The sequence below is a fragment of the Besnoitia besnoiti genome, chromosome XII (assembly GCF_002563875.1).
Source record: "Besnoitia besnoiti strain Bb-Ger1 chromosome XII, whole genome shotgun sequence".
NCBI classification, from domain to species: Eukaryota; Apicomplexa; class Conoidasida; order Eucoccidiorida; family Sarcocystidae; genus Besnoitia; species Besnoitia besnoiti.
In genome coordinates this window covers 644237-666031 of record NC_042367.1, presented here as the reverse complement: position 1 = coordinate 666031, position 21795 = coordinate 644237, and the positions used below count along the sequence as shown (strand labels likewise).

The 21795-nt window shown below is 58.7% G+C and overlaps 3 protein-coding genes across 3 annotated transcripts; 2 read left to right on the top strand and 1 right to left on the bottom strand.

Annotated features, from left to right (window-relative positions):
* Positions 1-1023: 1023 nt before the first annotated feature.
* BESB_022940 (uncharacterized protein) lies at positions 1024-6937 on the bottom strand (the record flags this gene model as incomplete). The annotated part of the gene is made up of 6 exons (XM_029360996.1): positions 1024-3377; positions 3756-3864; positions 4419-4528; positions 4987-5061; positions 5507-5548; positions 6280-6937. 6 exons carry the CDS (start codon positions 6935-6937, stop codon positions 1024-1026), a joined length of 3348 nt encoding a protein of 1115 aa, XP_029215811.1.
* Positions 6938-9186: 2249 nt separating this feature from the next.
* On the top strand, positions 9187-14887 carry BESB_022930 (protein phosphatase 2C domain-containing protein; the record flags this gene model as incomplete). Its single annotated transcript, XM_029360995.1, has 9 exons — positions 9187-9645; positions 9932-10065; positions 10433-10508; positions 11155-11383; positions 11943-12045; positions 12307-12571; positions 13034-13123; positions 13640-14245; positions 14750-14887. The coding sequence occupies 9 exons, from the start codon at positions 9187-9189 to the stop codon at positions 14885-14887; spliced, it is 2100 nt and encodes a 699-aa protein (XP_029215810.1).
* A 2368-nt stretch (positions 14888-17255) lies between these two features.
* Positions 17256-21670, top strand: BESB_022920 (uncharacterized protein; the record flags this gene model as incomplete). Its single annotated transcript, XM_029360994.1, has 4 exons — positions 17256-18776; positions 19038-19695; positions 20206-20281; positions 20764-21670. The coding sequence occupies 4 exons, from the start codon at positions 17256-17258 to the stop codon at positions 21668-21670; spliced, it is 3162 nt and encodes a 1053-aa protein (XP_029215809.1).
* Between the last annotated feature and the right edge of the window lie 125 nt (positions 21671-21795).

Genomic DNA, 21795 nt, shown 5'->3' with positions numbered 1-21795 from the left:
GTATATCCACACATGCGTTCACATATATATATATATAAATAAAAGTACCTACAGAGTTGCCAGCCCCTGTGCCGAGGGTGTCGTACCACCGCCCTCCCCCTCCCTTCAAGCTAGTGCGGCGCATGAATTTCGGCGCCCATACCCCGCCACAGGCACAAAGTTTGACATAACTACAGATACATCGAGTTTTGAGGAACTCGCGTTCCATCGAAGAAAGCCTTTTGCACTTGGAAAATAATCGCAGCTCCTCTCGAAGCTCGCACGTGGGTTAACAAACAGCTCCGGCGTCCCTGCCTCCCAGCAGAGGCCGCATACCAGCACAGAGGCGACTGACGGTAATATGTCGAAAAATCGACTCCCGCCCTCCTCCGTAGGTCGCATCGCGTTCATCGGCCTGCATACGCAGGCTCCAGCATCGATCGCGTCCACCGAGGTCGCTGGCGGTGTCTCCAACTCACACCCACACACGCACACGTCCGCATATATATAGACATACAAACGCGTGTATGTGCAGTAGTATCAAGGCTTGCACGCATACCTTTAACCGGAGATGTATTTGTATGGTCAATACGGATGACGCCCCTCAAATGGCTCGACGGAAACAGGCTTGGCGGCGTTTACTCCCACCGCGGCCGAAAAATCGAGAAACGACGAGTTGACATTGCACACGGCTGCGCGCGCTTGAAGGGCTACGAAACATCTCACGCGGACCTGCCGCGTGCCCGTGTGCGCGCGAATGCTGAAGACAACTGGGGAACAGATACAGCTTTGCACTGGCGGCGAACAGCGCATCCGCCGTCCTGATCGCCTCCCGGTGAAGCCCTGTAATGCTGTCGTTCACATTGGAGTTTTCAGGCCCATCATCGTGATACGACACACGTTTTTAGCATGGAAGACCTGCGCGGTACAGCTGGAGCCTTGTGACGTCCGCAGATGGCCGCGTTCGTTCTCAAAAAGGAAGAAGAAGTCTGTCGGCAGTCGCCCCTGCTTTTACAACCGCTCTCTCTGCGTTCCTCCCGAGGTTCATTTTACGCCTCGGAGGGGCGCCTCTGCAAATCGCGTGGCGCCCGCCTCCGAGCCCTGGCGATGGTTCTCAGAGTTTCGGCCGTCCAGGCCTGCCCCCGCCGTCTCAGTCTTGTCACTGACGATCTCTTCTTTGCGCAGCAAGTCTACGTCTCTGCGAGACTCGCCAGGGAGAAAAAGTGGAAACATCAACGGAGGCGACGATCCCAGCGGAGAGCACTGAACGATCTCCTGCCCGTCTCTCGCGCAAGCATCTCCGTGACAGCACTCCGCACTGTGCGGCGCCGCATTGGAAAACCCTACAGCACAGCATCCCACATGCCGCGTCACCTTTTCTGCCGTTTGATCTCCGTTTTCGCTTGCGTGAAAAAGCGAAGTCTTCCCGTCCTCTGGTCTGCTTTGCTCTTCATCTAGCTCAGGACTCAACCCGCCTGACCCGTGCGTATGCGCGTCTGCTGCTCCTTCGCCCGTCTGCTTCTTCTCTGCCTCGTCTCGGGTGCCGGCCGCCGGATCCCCAGGCCCTGCTGTCCCCATTGGAGCCCAACTAGCGGTCGCGGCGCCGTCGGGGCCGGGACACTGGTGCGCCTCCCGGACGATGGCCTGGGCGGCGGCGGTCATGTGCGCAGCGGCGGCGATGACGTGTGCGTAGGCGGCACGGTTGTTCCAGACGAGACGCGCGGGCGAGGAGAAAGGAGACGGAGGGATATTCTCGGACGACAGGACGGTGGCTCCGACCGCGGTCGCGGCGAGACGCTCGAACTCGAGGAAGACGGAGGGGTGCTGCGTGGCTGCCGCCGCGGCGACGGCTGCGGCTGCGGCGTTGGGACCAGAGAGGTCCGAGGAGAAGAAAGAAAACGGCGAAGTTGCGAAGGTGCACGACGCCGACGAAGGGAAGAAAGCCTCATCTCGCTGCACATCGCCTGGATGAGAGAGAAACAGAGGCGGCGCCAGCGGAGCTGCGATCCCTGCGGAGAACGCTGCGGACGAGCCGGGGGCCGACGCGAACGCGGTCGCTGAAGGCGAAGACAAGAACGCAGAGGCCGAAGCGGGTGCAGCAGGGAGAGAAGATGACGAATAGGGAGAAGGCAGCGTCGATGCGTTCTTCGAGAGGTCGGCGTCCGCCTCGCTGGGGGTGGAGCCCCAGCCGAACCAGGGAAAACCGAACGGTGGCGCGACCATGAGCGAACTCCAGCCGTCGCTCTCGGCTGCCTTGGGCTCCACGGGGCGGGACGAGGAGACTGTGTCTCCACTGGCGCCAGACCAGAAGAGACCGTCCGCGGGTTCCCCACCCCCGAGGGTGATGGGACCGAGGCGCAGCTGCGCAGGCGGCGAAGGCGCTCGCGCTTCACTAGAGAGCGGCATCGACGTGACTCTCTGCACGCGACTCATGTCCGCGTCTTCATCTGTCGCCTCCCGCGCTTTTTCGTTCCGCGCGCCGGCGGGCGGGTCCGGCTCCAGTCCTCCCGCCAGATGTTGCGGCGACCGCAGCAGAGCGGCCACGGTGGAGAAGGCAGAAGAAGAAAACGACGGCGAGGAGGACGCAGACGAGGCGCAGGAGATGCTTCGCATCGCCTCGCGTCTCGGCAGCGCCGGCAGCCGCAGCGACGCCGACTCGTCCTGCTGGACCAAGGAGCACACAGCCGAAGAGAAGGCAGAAGGCGGCGAGAGCAAAGGCGGAACCGTGGGCAGAGGCACGGGGGCAGGTAGCGACGGGAAGCTGGAGAGAGGGATAGGTGGCAGAGAGGAAAACGACAGGGTCCGCCCGATGACTCGACTCTCCGCCGCGTGCGCAGCTTGCGAGCTCCGCTGCGCACGCGGCGGCCCAAACGGGCCCTGCACAGCCGCCAGCGGAGGCGAAGCGGCGACAGACGAGGAGGTCGACGGCCGACGAGAGGTCGCAGACGCCCCCGAGGAAGAAGCTGGGGTGGAAATCAGCGGCGCAGACGCGGCGGGCGCAGCTACAGAGGACGACGAAGGCTCAGAGACCTGCGAGGCGATGGAGGCGGCGGAGGCGGAGGGCGCACACGGTATTGCAGAGGCGTGGGAAGCCGCGGAGAAAGGAGGCGCGAAGAGAGCAGGAAAGGCAGATGGAGACAAAGGCGCATGCGCGGGCAGGGCACCTCGACGCAGCGGGACGAGCGGCGAACGCGGAGGCGATGCCAGAAGCGGAGGGGGCGGAGGCACGCGCGGCGGCGACCGGCAGGCTGACGGCCCAGGCGAAGTCACCGGGGCGCGGCACGCCGAAAAGGCCGGCGCCGCAGGGGACGGAAGAGACGTGAGAGCCGCCCCGCGAACGTGTGTCGCGTACAGATGCCGAAACTCGCTTGGATCCGAGACCTCCACGCTGACATCGCCTAGCGACACACGCGCACGGGGAGAGGAGAAGTCAAAAAACATGGCAAGGCAGGTTTCTCTGCAGCAAATGCAAGTCTTTCCACAGAAAAAAGCAAAACGCAATCGAATGGACAGGTCCGTCAGAAGAGCCGCACGGCTAAGATTTCCCGACAGAGAGAGCAGCCGACTGCGGTTCACAGGCGACAAATGAATACAGTCCACCCCCTTCTCGCCGCCGAGCGCAGCTGTTGGCGCCGCATCGAAGTGACACGCCGCGCGAGGAGCCCGAGTGAAAAACGCTGGGGCAGCTGCGCGCCTGCTTCCCTCGGGCTGAGCATCTCCTGTCTGGGCCGTCTGTCAAGTTGGGGACGGATTTTCGTGTTCAGAAGGAAACCCACCTGCGGCAATGACGACGCAGAAGTAGCCCTGGGAGCAACTTGCTCCTTGCGCCATGTCCCCAAAGTCCAGCAGGCGAGGCTCGGTCTCAGTTCCCGCCCCATTCTTCATCTGCAGGCAGAAAACGCGTGCATGCTCGGGATGGAAACGCGCCAAGAAGCCAGGGCACGAAGTCGACGGCGGAGGACAGAGCCCCCGCAACCACAGCCAGTCAATCGGCAGCGAGCGGCTGAACAAACCTCTTTGAGTTTGCTAGCGTTCGTTCCTATGGACTCCAGTTCTGCTTCGAGTGCACATCGGGAGAGACGAGAAAAAAGCTAAGGAAGCACACGAGAGACGGGGCTCAAGGCTCGAAATTCCAGATACGAGAGCTACGTGAAGGAGAGAGGACATAAATACTAGTGAACCAACCGGTCCTGGATGGAACTGCTTTTCACGAGACACGCGGGTAGAAAAGAGCCGCACGCGCAGGATACAGGAACGGACAAAACCGCGAGAGGGACGCAGACACATCTCTGAGCAAACGTAGATGGACGTGAATGGACACAGAAGCGTGGGCTCCTCGTCGCCTGAAAGCGGAAGCGCAGAACGCGAGCTTCCGAGTTGACGCTGCACGGAGGCGAGAAGGCGACACAAAAAGACTGTCGTCGCAGCCCATCCTTTACCTGAAAGAGCGCCAGCTTGCGGTCGAGATCCACGAGGAGAAAGACGCTGCTGCCCGCCTCCAAGAGGCCCAACCCGGGCGGCGGCTGCTTCACCAGTTGCAGGCCCATGCCTGAGGCGCCGACAAGCAAAACTGTCGTTTGAAAACCCTAACTTTGAAAGCCATCGTCATGCTAAAAAGTATATCTCAGCACCTTCAGTGCACTACACAGGCATTCTCAACTGACCTCTCGATACAGACACATATACATATGATGTATATATGGTGTATACACAATAGAGGCGTGTGCATGCATATTGATGATCATGCTGTTGCAAAGTGTGGGAGCCGGCTGAAGGAGCATCGCTGCATCTTGCCCCGAGACGCAGCGTGGCTTAGGATGCTCTGCGCATCCCAGACATAACTGAGAACATAAGGTGCGGAAATGGGGACACAGACGCAAATGCCTATGGAGGCAAGCGACGGGTGCAGGGACCCTCTGAAACCAGGAACGAACGAGACGACTGCTGGCCTGCTCGAAAGCAGAGACTGCGCCTTCTCCGCAGCCGCGTCAAGACTCGCACACTCACGTTTGCACAGTGTCCCCTGTCGGTTGACGAAGACGCTCCAAAGGGTCTGGATGTTCTTGCCACAGGGCACGCGATCTGCGCAGAAAAATCCAAAAAAGAAGAGTTTCATCTCACGCTGACGATTCCTCCGCCCCAACACCGACCCCGCCGATCCCAGACCAAACGGTCCTCCGCCATACAAATATCGCGGTGAGCGGCAGCTTATGCCGAAGACAAGCACCGAGCAATATCTTTCACTGCATACAAATAGGAACACGATATCAGGTGGACAGTCTCGTGGAGGTTCAGTACGGAACGGCAGTTCCATATGAATATATATATATATATATTTATCTATATTTATACGTATGAACTGCATATAGACGCGTGTGCATTTACACATGGAGAAATGGCGAGCTCTCTTTTTAGCTTCCACGAATCTCCTCTGGGTCGAAGATGAACGCAGAGAGTCTGGGACAGTACTGGCCCTGCGGCAAACGTGAGCCTGCCTTTCTGAGTACTTTTTATAAAAAAACCTTACTTGCGAAGACGAAACCGACGCCATCGGCTGCGCTAACGTGGCCTGCTCAGAGAGAAAAAACGAAAAAAGAATTCTGCGCGAAACATACCCACACAACGGCGGAGTATCTCTTCACGCATATCAACACAGCTCCGTCACGAACGTCTAGAAACGCCTCTCTCTGCAGTGATGCCTATCGATGTATGCATTACGCGTACACGAGGCATGCAGAGGGGAACGTCAAACCTCAGTTACGCAGGCGAAAGAACTCAGCAAGTGGTATCTGCACACTTTTACGCGGCGACGCATGCGGGGAGCACGAGCTCTCATCTCTGCTGCGAAAGGAAAAAAAGACCGAAATTCCCGCGCGCACGCATCCGCGGATGAAGCAAGCGGACACCACAGGCAAACTTAGAACACCTCTTCGCCAAGCGACAGCAGCTAGTCAGACGCGAGGTTTCGCAAGAACCCACAGAGAAAGAAAAACACCGAGCCCGTATGCATACGTGCAGGCATATGTATTTGTCTATCTATCATCAGCCTAAACCCTAGATAAAGAGACATATATGTACCCCTATATATATATATATATATATATATATATATATATGTATATAGATTGATAGCCAGATAGACAGAAAGACGCATAATATATATATATATATATATGTATGTACAATGCCACGCGCATGTGTCACGCAGATGGAGAGGTAGGTGAGCGAGAGTCTCTGTTTGAGCGAAGCGCGATCGGTTCCTCCCCTAGAGATCGCAGCTTCACGCGGTCTGTCGCGGACCTTGAAGGATGTCGTATCTGTAGGCGTGGACGCCCTTGGAGCGCAGCGCGTTTTCGTACACCAGCGATATCATGCCCGCCTTGCGTTTCTTCCAAAACCGCCGGCCGCCGTGGGACAGAATTCCGACTTTCGCCGCGTCTGCGTGCCACTGCGGACGAGCGCCCGCCTCGCCGGCGTCCTCTGTGCGCGTTTGCTTCCGCGCCAACTCCGTGCCTCGCGGCCGCGACGCCGTCGACGCCGTCGAAGTCCCGCAGCCGCCGACCTCCGAGGCCGGCGGCGAGGCGACGCCCAGCGGCGGCGAGAGGCCCGCTGCGTCCGGCGCGGGCAGAACGACCGCGGAGACAGAGGGAACAGAGGAGACAGTCGGCGAAAGTGAGGAGAAGGAGGGGGACGCGAAGCCGCGGCTAAGGCCGTTCACGGCCTTAGCCGCGCACGCGGATGCGCGGCGCGCGGATTCCTCCGCCTCTTTTCCGCGTCTTGCGTCTCCGTTGAGCAGCTCAGGGAGAGGAGGAGACGCCAGCAGCGCCTCGACTTTGTTCGGCGCGGCGCGCCTGTCTCTCTGCGCCTCGCGGCGGCTAGTGCCGCTCCACGCGCTGGCGCCCTCTCCCCCCCTCGCGCTCCTCCTGCCGCTTGCCTCTGCGGCAGTTCTCCCCGTCATCGTGGCGTCTCCTTCTGAGTTTCGGCAGCTCCAGCGGCGCTGCCCACACTGCGTGGCTGATTGTCAAGTCGCCCGCTTCGCATCGCCTTTTTCGCGTCCTGACCGCTTTCTTCTCTGCGTCTCAGCATCGCGTTCTCCCGACCGTCTGCGCCGCTTCCGCGCGAGCGCGACTCTCTCGCGGCTTGGCGTCTCCGTCTATGCTGCGTTGGAAAACGAAGTTACACTCGAATATCTCTCCCTCTCCCGCCCGCTTTTTTCCGTTTTTTCCACACTTGACGCCGATCTCTCCCCTCGTGGAGTCCCCTTCCTGCGTGGCTTCTAAGTGCGGTGTCTCGTCTCCCTCGCCACGCGCTCCCTCTTTCTTCCTTCCCTTCTTCTCGCTGACCTGCGGTCTCTGCGTCCGCGGTGGCGGCTCGCGCAGCCAGATTCTCCTTTTCGCGCTGTGGGACTGACCGCCCGCAGACTCAGCAAGCTCTTCGCGCGACTCTGCCGGCACCAGCGCGAGGAGGAAGCAGAGAGGCAATCAGAAAAGGAGGACCAAGGTGAAAGAGGCGAAGACAAAGAGGAGAGGAGAAGCAAACCGAAGCTGGGGAACACCAGGAAAAAAAGGCGACATGGATTACGCGGAAGCGAGGAAAGATAGATACAAGCAGCTGAGGGAGTGACGGGCGCTGCCGAAGGGAGAGACGAGAGTAGTGTGCCGGCGCAGAAGAGAGAATCAGGGAGGAGGCTGACAAAGAAGGCAAAAGAGGCAACCGGCAAGGCCGGTGAGACGGAAGAAGCAAGAAGGAAAGAGAGAAAAAGCGGACAGAAGCCCGTGGAAGAGCGCTTACCAAGACAGAGCAAGGGGCTAGGAGCGAGAAGTGTGGCATGCAAACGTTTCAACCACGCGGAATCCGTGTCTTCTCGCCAGCGGGAAAGACAGCAGCCGAAAAAACATGGATATAAAAGAAACCGCCGCTACAGAGCTTGATCTTCCGCTGGCACGGAGACGAAGCGCCCGCCGCCCAGAGTTTCGCGCGTGCGCACAGAGGCAAGGGAAGAGAGAGAAAGCTTCAGACTCACTTCTCCCTTGCCTGTGAGGGAACCAAGACGGCACGTCTCCTGCCTAATGAAGAAACGGAAGTGAAAAAACGGAAGTCTGAAAGAGAGGGATGCGAAGAAAAGAAACTTCGCCTGCCTGATGTCCAGCTGTTTCATCTGCTCGGAGCGCGCATGCAAGCTTACTGCGCGAAAGACGCAAACAGCGAACTCAAGCTCCCTTCTTTCTGTCTCTCTCTCTCGCTATCTCTCTCTCAACGCCGCACACCTCAGTGTTTCGCTTGTATGTCTCTCCTTCTCTTCTGTTCTCTTCTGGTCTTTTCTTCCTTCGGCCTCGGACTTTCCCTTCCTGATTGCGTGCAGCTCTGAGAAAAACGTCGTCGTGTCTCCTTGATTCGCCTCCGATTCTACTCGTCGTTCTTCCTCTTCTTCCTCTGTTTCTTTCTCCCACTCGTTTCCTTCTCCTCTGCCTTCAGTTATCGTCCCTCGGTCCTTCTTTTTTTTTCTCTTTGGAGCTCGAGCGGCCGTCGCTGTCTTGTGGCGTTCTCCGCAGTGCCCGGTTCCGTCGCTTCCTTTCTTTCCTCTCACACTGCTCGCCGTCTCCCATTCTGTGACACCCACTCAGTTTCATGCGCCTTTTCGCTCGAGGTACGTCTCTCCGCGACACTCTCTTCTTTCTCCGTGTTTATGCTCCCCCCAGTTTCCGCGCCGGGGTCGTACGGACGCCGCGCGAGTCCATATAGGGTGTGTTGCCGCCCTTTTCTTTCTTCTCTCTCTCCCTTGCCGCCGTCGCGCTTCTGTTTTCAGCTCCGTTTCGGCTGTCCTGGTCGGTCTGCGTGGTGTTGTTTTCCCCCAGCAATCTTCGCTTTTTGCATTTTCTCCCTCTTCTTTGCTCGCGCTGCGGGTGGTTCCTCCCTCCCGATCGCCCCTCGCGCTGGGACTGTTATCTCCCACCGGACCTCTGCCTCTCTGGTTTCCGTCTTTCTCTCTCGAAACGCCTCGCTTCGCGCCTTTTTCTCTTTCTCCCTTACCCGTCTTTCTCTGCCTTCTTGGCGGAAATCTCACTTCTCCCGTCCGTGTTTTCTTCGCTCGTTTCTATCTCGCCTGCGCTGAGCTCGCCCGCTGTGCAAGCGTTCGCCCGCGCAGCCGTTCGCGGCTCTCTCTCTCTCTCGTTCAGCGCGGAATTTCCTGCAGAGACTTCCACCGTCATGGCGGCGGAGGCCTTAGTGCCGCCCCTGTGGACGGCGGGCGATCCGTGCTGGCTGCGAACCGACTCTGCGGCTGCGGGAGAGGAGGCGGAGGGAAAGAAAGATGAGACCAGACAGTCGAGTGCGACTGCAGGGGAAGGCGCCGCTTCAGCTGCCGCGGCGCAGGCGGAGGACACTGGAACCGAAAATGACGTCTGGTTCGTTCACCAGGAGTTCCCGCAGTGGATGTTCAATCCGAGGGAAGCCGTCTACTTCAATCGCGAAACGGGAGACCTCGTGCTTCCCTCGGCGCTCGACGAGGCCGCTGAAGCCGCAGCCGAAGAAGACGGACAAGAGGAAGAGGGAGACGACGATCAGGGAGAAGATGAATTGGAGGCGATGTGCGAGGAAGAAGAAGAGGACGAAGACTTCGACCTTGACCTCGAAACCGACATCGTCGCTGGGACAGCCGAGCGCAAAGTGAGGCGATCACAGCGGCGAGAATCGTTTCCACTCTGTGTTCTGCATTACCCTATTTTGTAACTTCTACGCTTGGTGAAACCTATGCAGCGAGCGACTTTGAGGAGGATGGGTTCAAGCGCACGAGCAGAGGATGGGCGAGGGAGGCCGTGGAAGACGGAGAGAAAAGCCCCGAGAAGGGGGGAGTGAAAGGAACATGTGGGTGTCTCCTTTCTGCTTCCTGTCTCGCTCTCTGTGTTTGTCGTCCGTTTTTTATGCCTGTTTGCTCGCCTTCTATGCTTTTCAGGGGACGGCAGAAGGAAAAGTGGAGATCGAGGATCGCCACGTGACAAAACTGTCGCTTCCCGTGGGGGTCGTCACAGGCAACGCAAATGCTCTCTGCTACTACACTGCGGTCTTTGATGGGCACGACGGATCTAGGTAGGCTTCGTGTTTTTTCTCCGTCTCATTTTCGCGTTTCTTTGCCTTCTCCCGCGTATCCTCGTGTCTATCGTGTCGCTCGCGGCGGTCAGGTTGCGGCTGAGAGACGTTTCGTTGCTTCTTTCATGTTTTTCGCTGTCCCGAAATTTGCGCGCCCTACGACATGCAGCAGAAGAACTTGCGTCTTGCCCTTCTGCGCTGCGATTTCCACTCGCTCGCTCGCGGGGCTTCTTTTTTTCTCCGTGCGCACTCTCTGAGTTTTGCTGCTTGCTGCCTTTGTCACGTCCGGCCTTCGTAGCCTCTTGTGCGTGCTTTGCGCTCAGCGTAGTCGTTGAAAGGTGGAATTTTCGCTTTGTGTTTCTCGCAGCTGCGCGCAGTACGCCATGGTGCATCTCCACAAAAATCTGATAAGTCTCTACCGGCAGATTTACAGCACAGTTCAGGTGCGCGAAGGCCTCAAACGCGAGGCTCTCTCTCCATTTTGTCTTGATGTTCGAGCTCTCTTCTCGAGGTTCGAACCTCCTCTGTCGTGGGCGGCGCTCCGCCTCCGCCGCCCATCCAAATCCCGTTGCCGTTCCCATGTAAATATATATATATATATATATATATTTGTGCGTTTCTGAGTTAAGAGTGGCAGTGCCCATCGATCTGTGACTATCTGGGGTTCTCTGTCATGTGTCGAGGATGGCGGAAATCCGCTTTTCCGTGCGGGCATTTCGCTTGAAGAAACGGCTGTTGGCCTGCCGAGAGCTCTACGTGCAGGCTGCGCTCGCATTCACCGCCTGCCATGCTATATATATATATATATATATATATATATATATATATATATATATATATATATATATATGTATTTATGCTAAATGCATATACTCTTGTGAAAATTGATTTTTTAGATTATAGTGTGCAGGCATGTATATAGACGTCTGAGTGTGCGGCCACATCCGTTTGTCTCGCTGCAAAAAAGGATAAAAAATTGAAATGAAAAGGCACTGTGGAGGCAGTGGTGCTGCCAGGACGGCGGACTCTGCCGTTCTTCTTTCGCGTCTCTGCAGCCTCCGCTTCCTGTCTCTCTCTTGCTGTTCGCAGCGGAGGCGCCAGGAGCAGGACAACAAGGGGGACGAGAAGCGGCGCAGGCGCGCGAAGAATTTTTCTCTTTTGCTGCAGCAGCTGAACGACGGCGTGCCAAGTGCGCGGCGCGAGGAGAAGTTCCTCTCCGTCGGGCTCGAGTCGCTCGTCAAAGCCACTGCGAAGAGCTTCCTCATGACAGATCACAACTTCTTGGATCACGCGCAGAAGGCGGGTGTGGAGACCGAAGGTGCGAAGAAATTGTAGAAACGAGGTGGCGTCCGCCTTCTGTTCGGGTGCCTCCACACACGTGCCATTTGCCTCTCTTTTGCTCGTTGTCTTTCTGACTTTTCTTATTTGCGTCAGGCCTCGTTGTCTTATGTCCGCTGGCGTGGAGATGCTTTCGTGACCTCCCAAGCTTCGAGAGGCTGGCCGGGCGTCTCCTTTGCCTCTCTCTCTCTCTCCTCCGCTCTCTGTTTGATCTCCTCTGTTGTGTTCTGTCTCGTCTCTTTCTTTTCGCTCGGTGCATTCACCGGCAGGCGCGCAACTTTGAACCCTCCACTGGTTCATAGGTACACATAGGGCTATATTAATATCCGTATACATATGCGGAGAGAGGACAGCGCGATGTGCTGACTCTCCTTACTCTTCCCTTCCCTGTTTTCGCCCTTCAGAAACAGGCTGCGCTTCTCCGCATGTGCCCACAGCAAACACAAACCTCGCTAGGCGCGCGCATGCGTGCGTATGCATCAGTGCCCTGATGCATCCGTTCACGCGCTGCGTTTCATCGAGATGCGTTCTTTTTTCAGCGGGAAGCACAGCCTGCGTGGTGCTTCTCTTCGGTCCGGACGAAGACGGTCAGCTCAAGATCGTGACGGCGCATGCAGGCGACACTCGAGCCGTGCTCTGTCGGTGAGGTTTTCTCAGCAGCGAACCGTTTCTCTATCCAATTCCTTCTCTGATGCATCGGCGTCCTTCGCATGCGCTTGACATGCAAGGACGTTCTGCTTTCTCTGGGCTACCGCCGCAGCCGCGGGGGCGGAGGCCGCCTCCTCTCAAAGCGCGACGAGTTTCATCTGCGCGTGTCTGAGAAGTCGCGGGGGCGGCTGCCTTTTCTCGCGGAGAGGCCCCCGCGCGTTTTTCACTTCTCTTTGCGCTTTGCGTTTTTTTCAGCGACGAGCAAGCGCTGCGACTGACGCATGACCACCGCCCCAACGACAGAGCGGAGAAGCGGAGAATTCTGCAAAACGGCGGCGAGGTGAAGAACATCGAGGGCGTCTGGCGAGTTGTGTTTGTCGATCGAAAGACGAACCGACTCTATGGCCTCGCCACGTCCCGCGCGCTGGGCGACCGGCGCCTGAAGACCCCGAAGGCGATTGTCACCAGCCAACCGACGCTGCATGTGTACTCCGTCAACTTCGAAACAGATCTCTTCATGGTAGGGGCGTGCCGAGTCTGGCATCAATAGATCTATGTACAAACGGCCGGCATACGCGTCTGCTGGACGCCTCTGCGCCCGCGGCGCGACGCAGAGTCGTCCGCGCTGTACGAGCAGCAGATGCGGGCTGGGGCCCATGCAAAAAAACAGAGACAGGGCGGCTGCGACGCAGAGGGGACGCTTGGCGGATGTGCGGAATTTCTGAGCGCGACAGAGGCGCACGTAGGCACAAACTGACTGATAAGGCGCCGCAGAGAGGTCAATATGAAGGAAAACGAGAGAGAAAACGAGTGCGTGTCTCGAGCCGCGTTTGACGCTGCCCAGTCTGCGATCGTGCGCGGTGAGCCCTCGAGCGGTGTGTTCGCGGCGTGAGAGCTAAAACGAGCTGCGCCTCTAAGCAGATATGGCCGCACAGAGGCACACCATTTCTATCTCTTTCTCTGCGGATGCGGCGGGGTTTAGGTGCTCGCCTCCGATGGCATCTGGGACGTGCTGTCTGACGAGGAAGTCGTCTCGATCGTCTCGGCGCACCTGGACAAGTCGCCGCAAGAAGTAAGATCCGCGCTCTCACGACGGAGTCGCGCCACACACTCCCGCGCGTGTCTGCGGCTGCAGAGAGCGAAACGACATGCAGACGTTCGGAAGCGCTGGAGTCGGCTTCGAATTCGTCGCGACCCTGCGCGGAACCTCCCAGGCGCCGGCGCGGCGAGCGCCTCGTTTTCTCCGTGTCTCGAGCCTCAGCGAAGGGATACGGGCATCACGAGGCGATCGTCATGCTCAGTGCTCACACTGCACGGCGCCTGATGTGGTGTTAAAGCGCAGACGACCGTTTGCATGTAAATAGATGTGGAATGCAGTTAGAATGCAACCTACGAAAGGTAGGGTAGAGTCCGTTAGAGGGCGCTGCGAAGCTTCGAGGGACAAATTTTTTTTTCCCTTTCCGTCGCTTTCCTCGACGCAGCCAAGGCGTTGGAAGAGGGAGCGACCCTCTTAAGAGTGTGGCGTGCAGTGCGCGGTTGAATATGAAGCAAAACGCATGGAGCCTGTTGGTGTTTTTCGTCTTTTTAGGCCGCGCGCTTCGTCGTGGAGGACGCGTTGAAGCGCGGCAGTCCTGATGACAAAACATGCACTGTTGTGTTTTTCAAATGGAACAAAGACAGATTCCCCGCTGCGCCCAGCGGCCTGGAGGCTGCCGCGGAGGAACAGAGCGAGGCGAGCGACGGAGAGAGCGGAAGCGAGCCCGAGGCGCTCGCCGACCAACGCCCGTCCGCGCGCCGCCGCCCGCCAGAGGAGGCAGATACTGGAGAATATGAAGCAGGCGTTACCGACGACGAGAACGACGGCGAGGGAAGCGCGCGACGGCGAATGCGAAGGCTCAGTCCCCCTGGGGATTCGACAGAGAGCGCAGGCGGCTCCGCGGAGGAGAGGAGCAAGAAAGCGAAAACGCATGAGGAGGAAGCGGCGCCGCCTGCGGAGGACGCGCGAGACGCGGCTGACGACCCGAAGGCGGAGGAAGCGAAGGCTGACAGCCAAAAGGACAAGAAGGGGGATGTGCTCAAAGCCGGGAGAGGCTTAGACGACATCGGGGTCCTGTCCAGTAGCGACATTTACGAGCGGATCCGCAAGCGAAGAGAAGAAGAAGAAAGACAGAGAAAGGAGGAAGAAGCACAGGCGGTAAGTGTGTAGTTTTTCGTCTCCGGAGAGGGCGTTCGGGCGAGGGAAGGAAGATCCAGAAAGTTCACTGAAGGACAAAAACAGCCGCGCGGTCTGCACCGCGGCCGGGGCCTGCAGGCAAAGCAGCGAGACGTCCTGTTCGCGCCCCCGCGTAGATTCGAGGAATCTTCGCTAATGCCGGGTTTTCATTTGAAACGAGTACACCTTGAACCCTTAAGTAATAAATAATCTCACAGCAGTGGTAAAGAAGCCGCTGGAGGAGTAAAGGCGCCCAGTTCGGGTCGCCGCGTCCTTTGGAAGGCCGCAGATCCTAGGTCTGCAGGCGCCGTATCCTCCTTATGTGTCTCAAAGGGAACTCGTTTTGTCTGCGCCTTGGGCTCGTTCAGGGGCAGTTTCTCGGCGTATTCCGCACTGGCGCTGCGGTTTCCTTTGCGGAGTTGCCCTGTGTGTGATACTGCGTATTCCAACGTTTAGTGTTGAGTATTCTCGCCGTTTGTTTCGCAGGCCTGCTTCAGAGGTGGCTGCGTGAGTCCCTCGCGGCTTTCTTCCTCTTTTCCAATCGCTGGCGTGTCGCTCTCGTTCTGCTGCCCTCAGGCCGCCGAACAAGAGGAAGAAGAAGACATCGATATTTTCTCGATGTGAAAAAGAGGCTAGTGGATCATGGAGACAGCGGCAAGTAGGAAACAATGCACTCTCTGGGGACGTGACAAGGTCGCGATAAGCTGAGAAAGCGAAACACACACTTGAAACCCCAAAGTGAGGACAGTTCCCAGAGATGCAGTTTTTCTCTGAATGTCGCCCGCGGCGCTGAGTCGAAAGAATTCTGCTCCTTGGCCAGTGATATTTGACCTATCTGTTTATGAAGTTTCGCTTCAACCCGCGCAAAACGGTGAATTTTGCCGCGTACAACGCGGCGGGTCTGACTTGACTTTTCTTCTTTCTAAACTGTTGTGTTTCCATCTCCGGTTGCTCCTGCGCGCTGTCTCGCTCTCTCGCTTCCGTTTTCTCTCTCGATTTGCTTGACTTCTCTGCGAGGTCGACGCTTTGAGTCGAAGTCCCTTTCCCTCCCCGCGACGGCATTGGGCTCGGAGGAAAGTCAGCGCACAGCCGCGAACATCCAAGAGGAGGCCGTCAGCCAGGGCGACAATGCCGCGAATGGCTGCAGATGTCTGCGATGTGAAGCACGTTGAACAAGCGTATCGTTGAAAAAAACTGGAACCTGACAGGCCGCAGCCAGGCGAGCGATTCAACTAGCCCGGAATGCGTATTCGCTGCGCAAAAACGGAAGTGTCTCATGTAAAACGAAGACTGGCTTGCTCAGAGCGAAATAGATTCAGGAGGGGCTTGAGACCTCGTGTGCGTGGCACATGAGACTACGGTTCGCCATAAAAAGCATCTCTGTTCATGTTTGCACGTTTTCAAAAGGGAAATTTGGTTGAGGAATGAACTTACAAAGCGCAGCGACTCCCACAGGAGTCGACTTCACTTCAGCAATGCGAAGCCGCCCGAAACGAGGCTCACACAGACGTCTCCTCACGTGGAAGGCAAAAACAATTTTTTTCTCATATTTATTGGTTTTTCCCGCGGCTGCCCTGACTGCCGCTCTCGTGGAAGGCTCCAGGGTGTACCGACGCGGTCGCTCCGCCAACCGAAGTCTCATCACCTCCCTCGTCAAGCAGACGCACATACATGCAAAGACATATCTGTGTCCTTGTCCTTCATCCATACGTATTCGTGCATATATATAGGTATAGATATACCTTTGGAAACATATATTCGTCTATGCATGCCTGCGTGCATGAATATACGAGCGAAGCTGTGCAGTCCACGAAACAAGCTTGTGGCGGCAGTCACTCTTCTCTAAAGAGAGAGGAGACGAGAACGCGGCGCGGCCTTGCTGTAGCCGCTTGACGTGGATCTCGTCGTCCCGCTGGGACCTGCTTTCCCCCCCCTCTTAATTAACCGCCGCCTTCGTCTGTTCTAGTCGATTTGCATGTATCCCAAGCGCCACCGCATGGCCTCTGCAGTTTCGTCGGTTTTTTACGAATCTTTGAAGCGCTCTATACACACGCGGACGTGCGCCCTCGCACACAGCTGACTCGGTCTCTGTGTCTCTGCTCTTCGTTCGAGTGCAGGCACAGTTACTTTTTCGAATTCTTGAAGGTACGGGAGACTAGGGGCTCAGCTAGACGTGAGCACGCTTTTCCGTGACTGAAGACGTCTCGTGAGTCCGCGAGTTGAAACCAAGTCGCGTGACCGCCTCAATCTGTGAATCTACAGAGTTCGCTGTGCGTCGCACGACCTTCAGCCCTAAACCCATATCAAGCTTTCTCCTCAAACTCTGAGAGCCTCACGCGTGCCCAGCGACAGTCAGCCGCCCATCTCTGCTCTCAGCAGAGAAGAAGAGAGGACATGACAAGCGAGTTTGATATATATATATATATGACGACAAGGAAGCGTAGAAGTCAGCCACCGCTGCTGCCATTGCACAGCTGATTGCATGTCTGGCGTGTCTCTCTTCCCTCTGTCTCGCTGCGCGGCGCGCATGCACTCAATTTTCGAGTTTTTTCATTGCGAGAAACGGAAAGAATCACCGCGCCCGAACCTCCCTTCCTCTTCCCCGCTTCCTCGCCATTTTTTCTTCCGCCGGTTCCCCTGCGTTCTCCCATCCGGCAAGGAAACAGGGACTGTGTTTTCTCGGTTTCTGCACTGTGGCGCCCCTCCCCCCCGCCAGCGCTGAGAGCAAACAGACCAGTGAGTGGGGTCGAGCAGCTGAGCAGAGTTTTTCCGGCAAGAAAGGAGCAGCTCAAGAGCTCTTTAGCTCCTTTCTTCTTCTCGCCGCTCTCGCCGCTTCGCTTCGGTTGGCTCCCGCTCTTGTTTCCGTTTTTTTCGATTTTCATCCGTCGCCGGCGTCCCCTGTCTCCTTTGCCCGCGCCGGTTTTTCTTGCCGCGCCGACCCCCGCGCGCCGGCGCGGCCTTTTGCATCCCGTTTGAAGGTTCGTTCACCAGGATGCCGCCAAAGAAGAAGACGCAGGCGCGTCGCCAGCGGGCGGCTGCGGGATCGACGTTCGGGAGGGCGCTGCTCCACCAGCGGCTGATGGCGCACCAGCGGCAGCAGGATACCTTTTTCTCCACGATCAAGGCGGAGCAGGAAGGCCAGCGGGACCCAAAGATCATTCCTTCGCTGGCGGAGGCCGCCGCGCCCAGCGGCGCCGCCTCTGCAGCCTCTGCTGCATCTGCCGCGCAGGCCTCCTTCACCTCGCACGAGGGGCGTGGGATCGCGGTGACTGGCGGGTCGTCGAAGCACCACTTGCTTGATTTTCTCGCGGGGCGGAACATCGATCCGAGCTTCTTGGAGGCGGAGAAGAAGAAGCGCAGCCACAACTTGCAGTCGCTCACGCAGCAGTCGGAGCTGGACTTTTACCTCTCTACAGTCCTCGCGTCGCAGGAGCACTTCATGATTGATCGAGTCGACGCGCGCCTGCTGGCGAACCACGAAGAAGGCAGCGCGTACTTTGAGGCTCAACCCGTCTTCAAGACTCCCGGCGCGGAGCTGCGGAGGCCTGCTGCCGCCAGCGACGAAGAAGAGCAAGACATTCCCATCCCGCGGCGCCCGTTCAAGTTCCCCGTCGTCTGGTTCGAGGGCGAGCACGCGGCTGAGACCCTCGCGCGGGGGGGAGACCCCGCGGGCGCAGCTGCCGAGGACGCGGCCGCTGAGCGCGAGCGGCGGCGCTCGGAGCGGAGGAAGGTGGAGAAGATGCGGCGGAGGAACCGGCAACGCGTCGCGGTGCTACTCAAGGGCAAGATGGAGGAAGCGACGATTCACAACGTCGAGTTCGTGAGCGCGCATCGTCAGGAGCAACGCGTGAAGTGGGCGAAGAAGCGCCAGCGCGAAGAGGAGCGACGGAAAAAAAGGAAGGGCGCCGCGCGCAATGGCTCGCATGCGCGCAAAGTCCTCGTCGACAGTGACGAGGACTTTGACGACCCAGACGAAAGCCAGGAGGGAGAAGATGGGGACGAAAAAGCTGCTTTAGAAGAAGAGTCTGGAGAAGAAGAGGCAGGTGACAATGAAGAGGAAAAAGATGCTGAAGAGGAAGATCAGGATGAAGAGGAGGAAGACGAAGAGGAAGAAGATGAAGACGGAGACGAAGAAGATGAAGATGAAGAGGACGGAGAAGCGAGCGACGGGAGCTCGGAGGAAGACGCGTCGGTATCCGCTGCGGCGGCTCACTCGCCGGCTTCGGCGCCCGGCGCGCCTCCCGCCGCTGCGTCTCTGCCGCGCACCGCCGCGGAGCTCGATGCGTTGGAGCGGGATGCGTTTCTTCGGTGGCGGCGCGAAGTCGCGGTGCTGGAGGAACAGAAGAACTACTCGCTGAGTCCGTTCGAGCGGAACCTCGACGTCTGGCGGCAGCTGTGGCGGGTTGTGGAAAAGGCACACCTGCTGCTGCACATCGTGGACGGCCGCGACATTCGCTTTTTCCGCAGTCTGGATCTCGAGAAATTCGTTGGCGAAGTCGATACGCGCAAGCAGGTGGGTTTTCTAGCAGCGAGTGGCTGCAGCTTGAGCGCGTCTTCACTTAAACAAGGAGGAAAAAGCGGCGGCAGGTGCTCAGATTGTCTGCGGCGACCCGTTGGCGAGCGCGTGGCTCTGAATTCCGCCACGGGGCGAACCCGCCGCCCGAAAAGTGCTCGCCGCTGAGAGCCGCGTCAGTGAGTCGCCCTTCCTCTCTCTCGCGTTTTTTGGGCGATGTCGCGTTTTGCTACTGTTAATGCGACGCGCTTATGTGAGCAGGTGTTGCTCGTGGTGAACAAAGCCGACCTAATTCCGCCGAGTGTGCGTCGCGCGTGGGCGGAGGCGCTGGGCAAGGAAGGCATTCCGTTCGTCTTCTTCTCGGCGCTGCGAGAGCTGGAGGTCCAAGCGAAAGAGGGGGAGGAGACGCAGAACAAGTCGAGCGTGCAGCGAAGCCGCAACGAAGGCGAGGCCGCCGACGACGTGCGGCAGGGGGGAGAGGGAGGGGAGGGAGCGGAGAAAGGCAAGAAAGACGAGAGCGACGGCGCCTTTCTGGGCTGTTGGCTCGATGAGGAGAAGGAGGACGTGGACGCCGCCTCGGCCTCTGGGGAGGCTGCAACGGAGCTGTCGCCGCCTGTCCTGCGCACCGAAAACCTCCTTGCACTGCTGTGCGAGCGGCGAGAGCGTTTCCTGGCTTCCTTCTTCGCGAAGAAGCGCGAGGAGGCGGGCGCCGCGCAGGCCACAGACGACGGCGCGTCCGCAGACACTCTGCCGCCCTTCATCGTCGGTCTCGTGGGCTTTCCGAACGTAGGGAAGAGCTCCGTCATCAACGCACTCCTCGGGTCGAAGCGCGTCTGCGTGTCGAAAACGCCGGGAAAAACCCGGCACCTGCAGACGCTCTGCGTCGGCGACACAGGGCTCACGCTCTGCGACTGTCCAGGTGAGCGCCGGCAAGTCTGTTGCGTTTTGCCTTCTCAGCAGGCAGGAGAGACGACCCTCGCCGGCGTCCACGCGCCCTTCGCTGAGGCCTACGAGCGCTGCCGCGTGTCACCGACGGAATGCGCAACTCTGCGACCAGTATGTGGGCGGGGAAAGGAGGATCGTGGGGGAGGGCGGAGCGGGGGCAAGAGGGGACGGTAGCGAGTTGTCGATTCGGCCGCGGCCAGACTCAGAGATCAGAAACCCCAGTCCAGTCTCTAAGCCTCTTGGAGGCGCCAAACTACGCGCACGCGGGTGTGTGCACGCAGTCTCTCGCGGGACTCCAGTCGAAAAGGCAAGCGTGGGCGCAGCGTAGCGGACAGGCCGCGGCCGCAAGTAGGCGGCGTGGGCGGCGGAGCCGCTACGCGAGCAGCTTGGTTTTTCTCTCGCGGCTTGGACGTCGCGTCATGGGGCTCGGTGTCGGGTGGGCGGCAGTCGCTTGCCGAAGGTGCGTGTGCGTCGTTCTGTTCAGGTCTCGTGTTTCCGCGTCGAGTAGCCACAAAGCACCACTTGGTGGTGAACGGCGTTCTTCCGCTGGATCACATGAGGTACGTCCCCGTCCCCTGCATCTCGCCGCGCGGCTTCGCTGGAGTCTTCCTGCCCGCCGCTCCATTTCGATGCATCGCGAGCGTTTAGGGTTTGGCGACGCAGCGAGAAAGGCTCGACTAGTCCAGTGAGGCGGTGGCGTGGTGGACTCATAAAGCCACTGGGGCCTGTATCTCATGTCAGGAGTCCTCTTAAGTATTCTAGGACTCATAATGTTTCTATTTATTCGACTTGAGTTACACAGTTCTGGATCGCGGATCGGTTTTACAGAGACTATAGCTGCTCATGACGTTACACAAACGATGCATGGCGTAGCTATGACCTTTATGTGCTTAACGCTTGCTTTCCACGGACGGTGTGGTAATTTCTGGGGGAGGGAAGCACACGCGAGGCGAGGCGAGGCGCGCGACGGCGTGAGAGCGTGTCGTTGTCGAGAACTTAGAGGGTGGATGTCCGCGTCGTTTCGCGTGTTGTGTGCCTTCAGAGGTGATTTCTTGCCTTCCATCCAGCTCCTCTGCGACCGGATTCCGGAGCAGCTCCTAGGGCGGTACGGGCTGCCGCCGCCGCCCTCGGCTGCCTTGGAGCTGCCGAAGAGGGCCTTGGCGAAGAGCGCGGCGCGGCGCGGGAGACAGGAGCGCCGCCGCGGCGGAGAGGCAGACCCGAAGCCGGGTGGCGACGGCGCGCCCGAGAGGCTGCAGCTGCAGGCGCCGGTTTTCCTCGAAGCCTTGGCACAGAAGCGCAGGTTCACCGCTGGCGGGAAAGGCGGGCAGTGGGATCTGTACCGCGTCGCGAAAATGGTTCTGAAGGACTACGCGGCGGGCCGCTTGACGGCGTGTCGCTGCCCAGATGGCCGGTACTGCGACGGCTCAGCGGAGCGGAGACAAAAGGAAGAGCGGAAACGGGGGGAGTCGCGCAGCGCCCGAGCTGCCCTGGACCCCGAGGAAGCGCGCGCGGACGACCCCCAGGACTCAGGAGAGGAGGAAGAGCCGAGTCAAAACAGACAGGTTCCTGGCGACGAGAGCGGCGGCGACGACAGCGAAGCGTCTGAGGCGGAGTCTGGGAAGGCAAGCGACAGCGGCGACAAGCCTTCGCAGCGGGAGGCTGGCGCGCATCTTTCGCGGAACGACGGTGACGCAGCGGCGCTGCTAGGCCCGGACCTCGGGGAGGCGGAGGGCCTCGATCCGCGTCTGCTTCAGGACCTTCTCGACTTGTCGCTCGACCAAGACCTCGCGCAGATCGTCGGTGCAGAGGGCAGCGTTCTAGGCCTCTCAGAGAGCGGCGGACGCCGAGGCAAGGAGGTGAGTTTTTTCAAGAAAGAGAGATCGTCTACAGGGAAACGCAGGCCGCATTCCAGCGCGGCAAGTCTAGGCCTTGCAGCAGATTCCGCGTAGACGTAAAGCGTGACGGAGTCCGAGAGGCTCTGGGAGGTATTCGGTCTATATAGAGCGAACTGAACCCGCAGAGGCTGTTCCAGCGTTCTTGTTCGGTCGTTAGGCCGAACACTCGCGCGACTCCG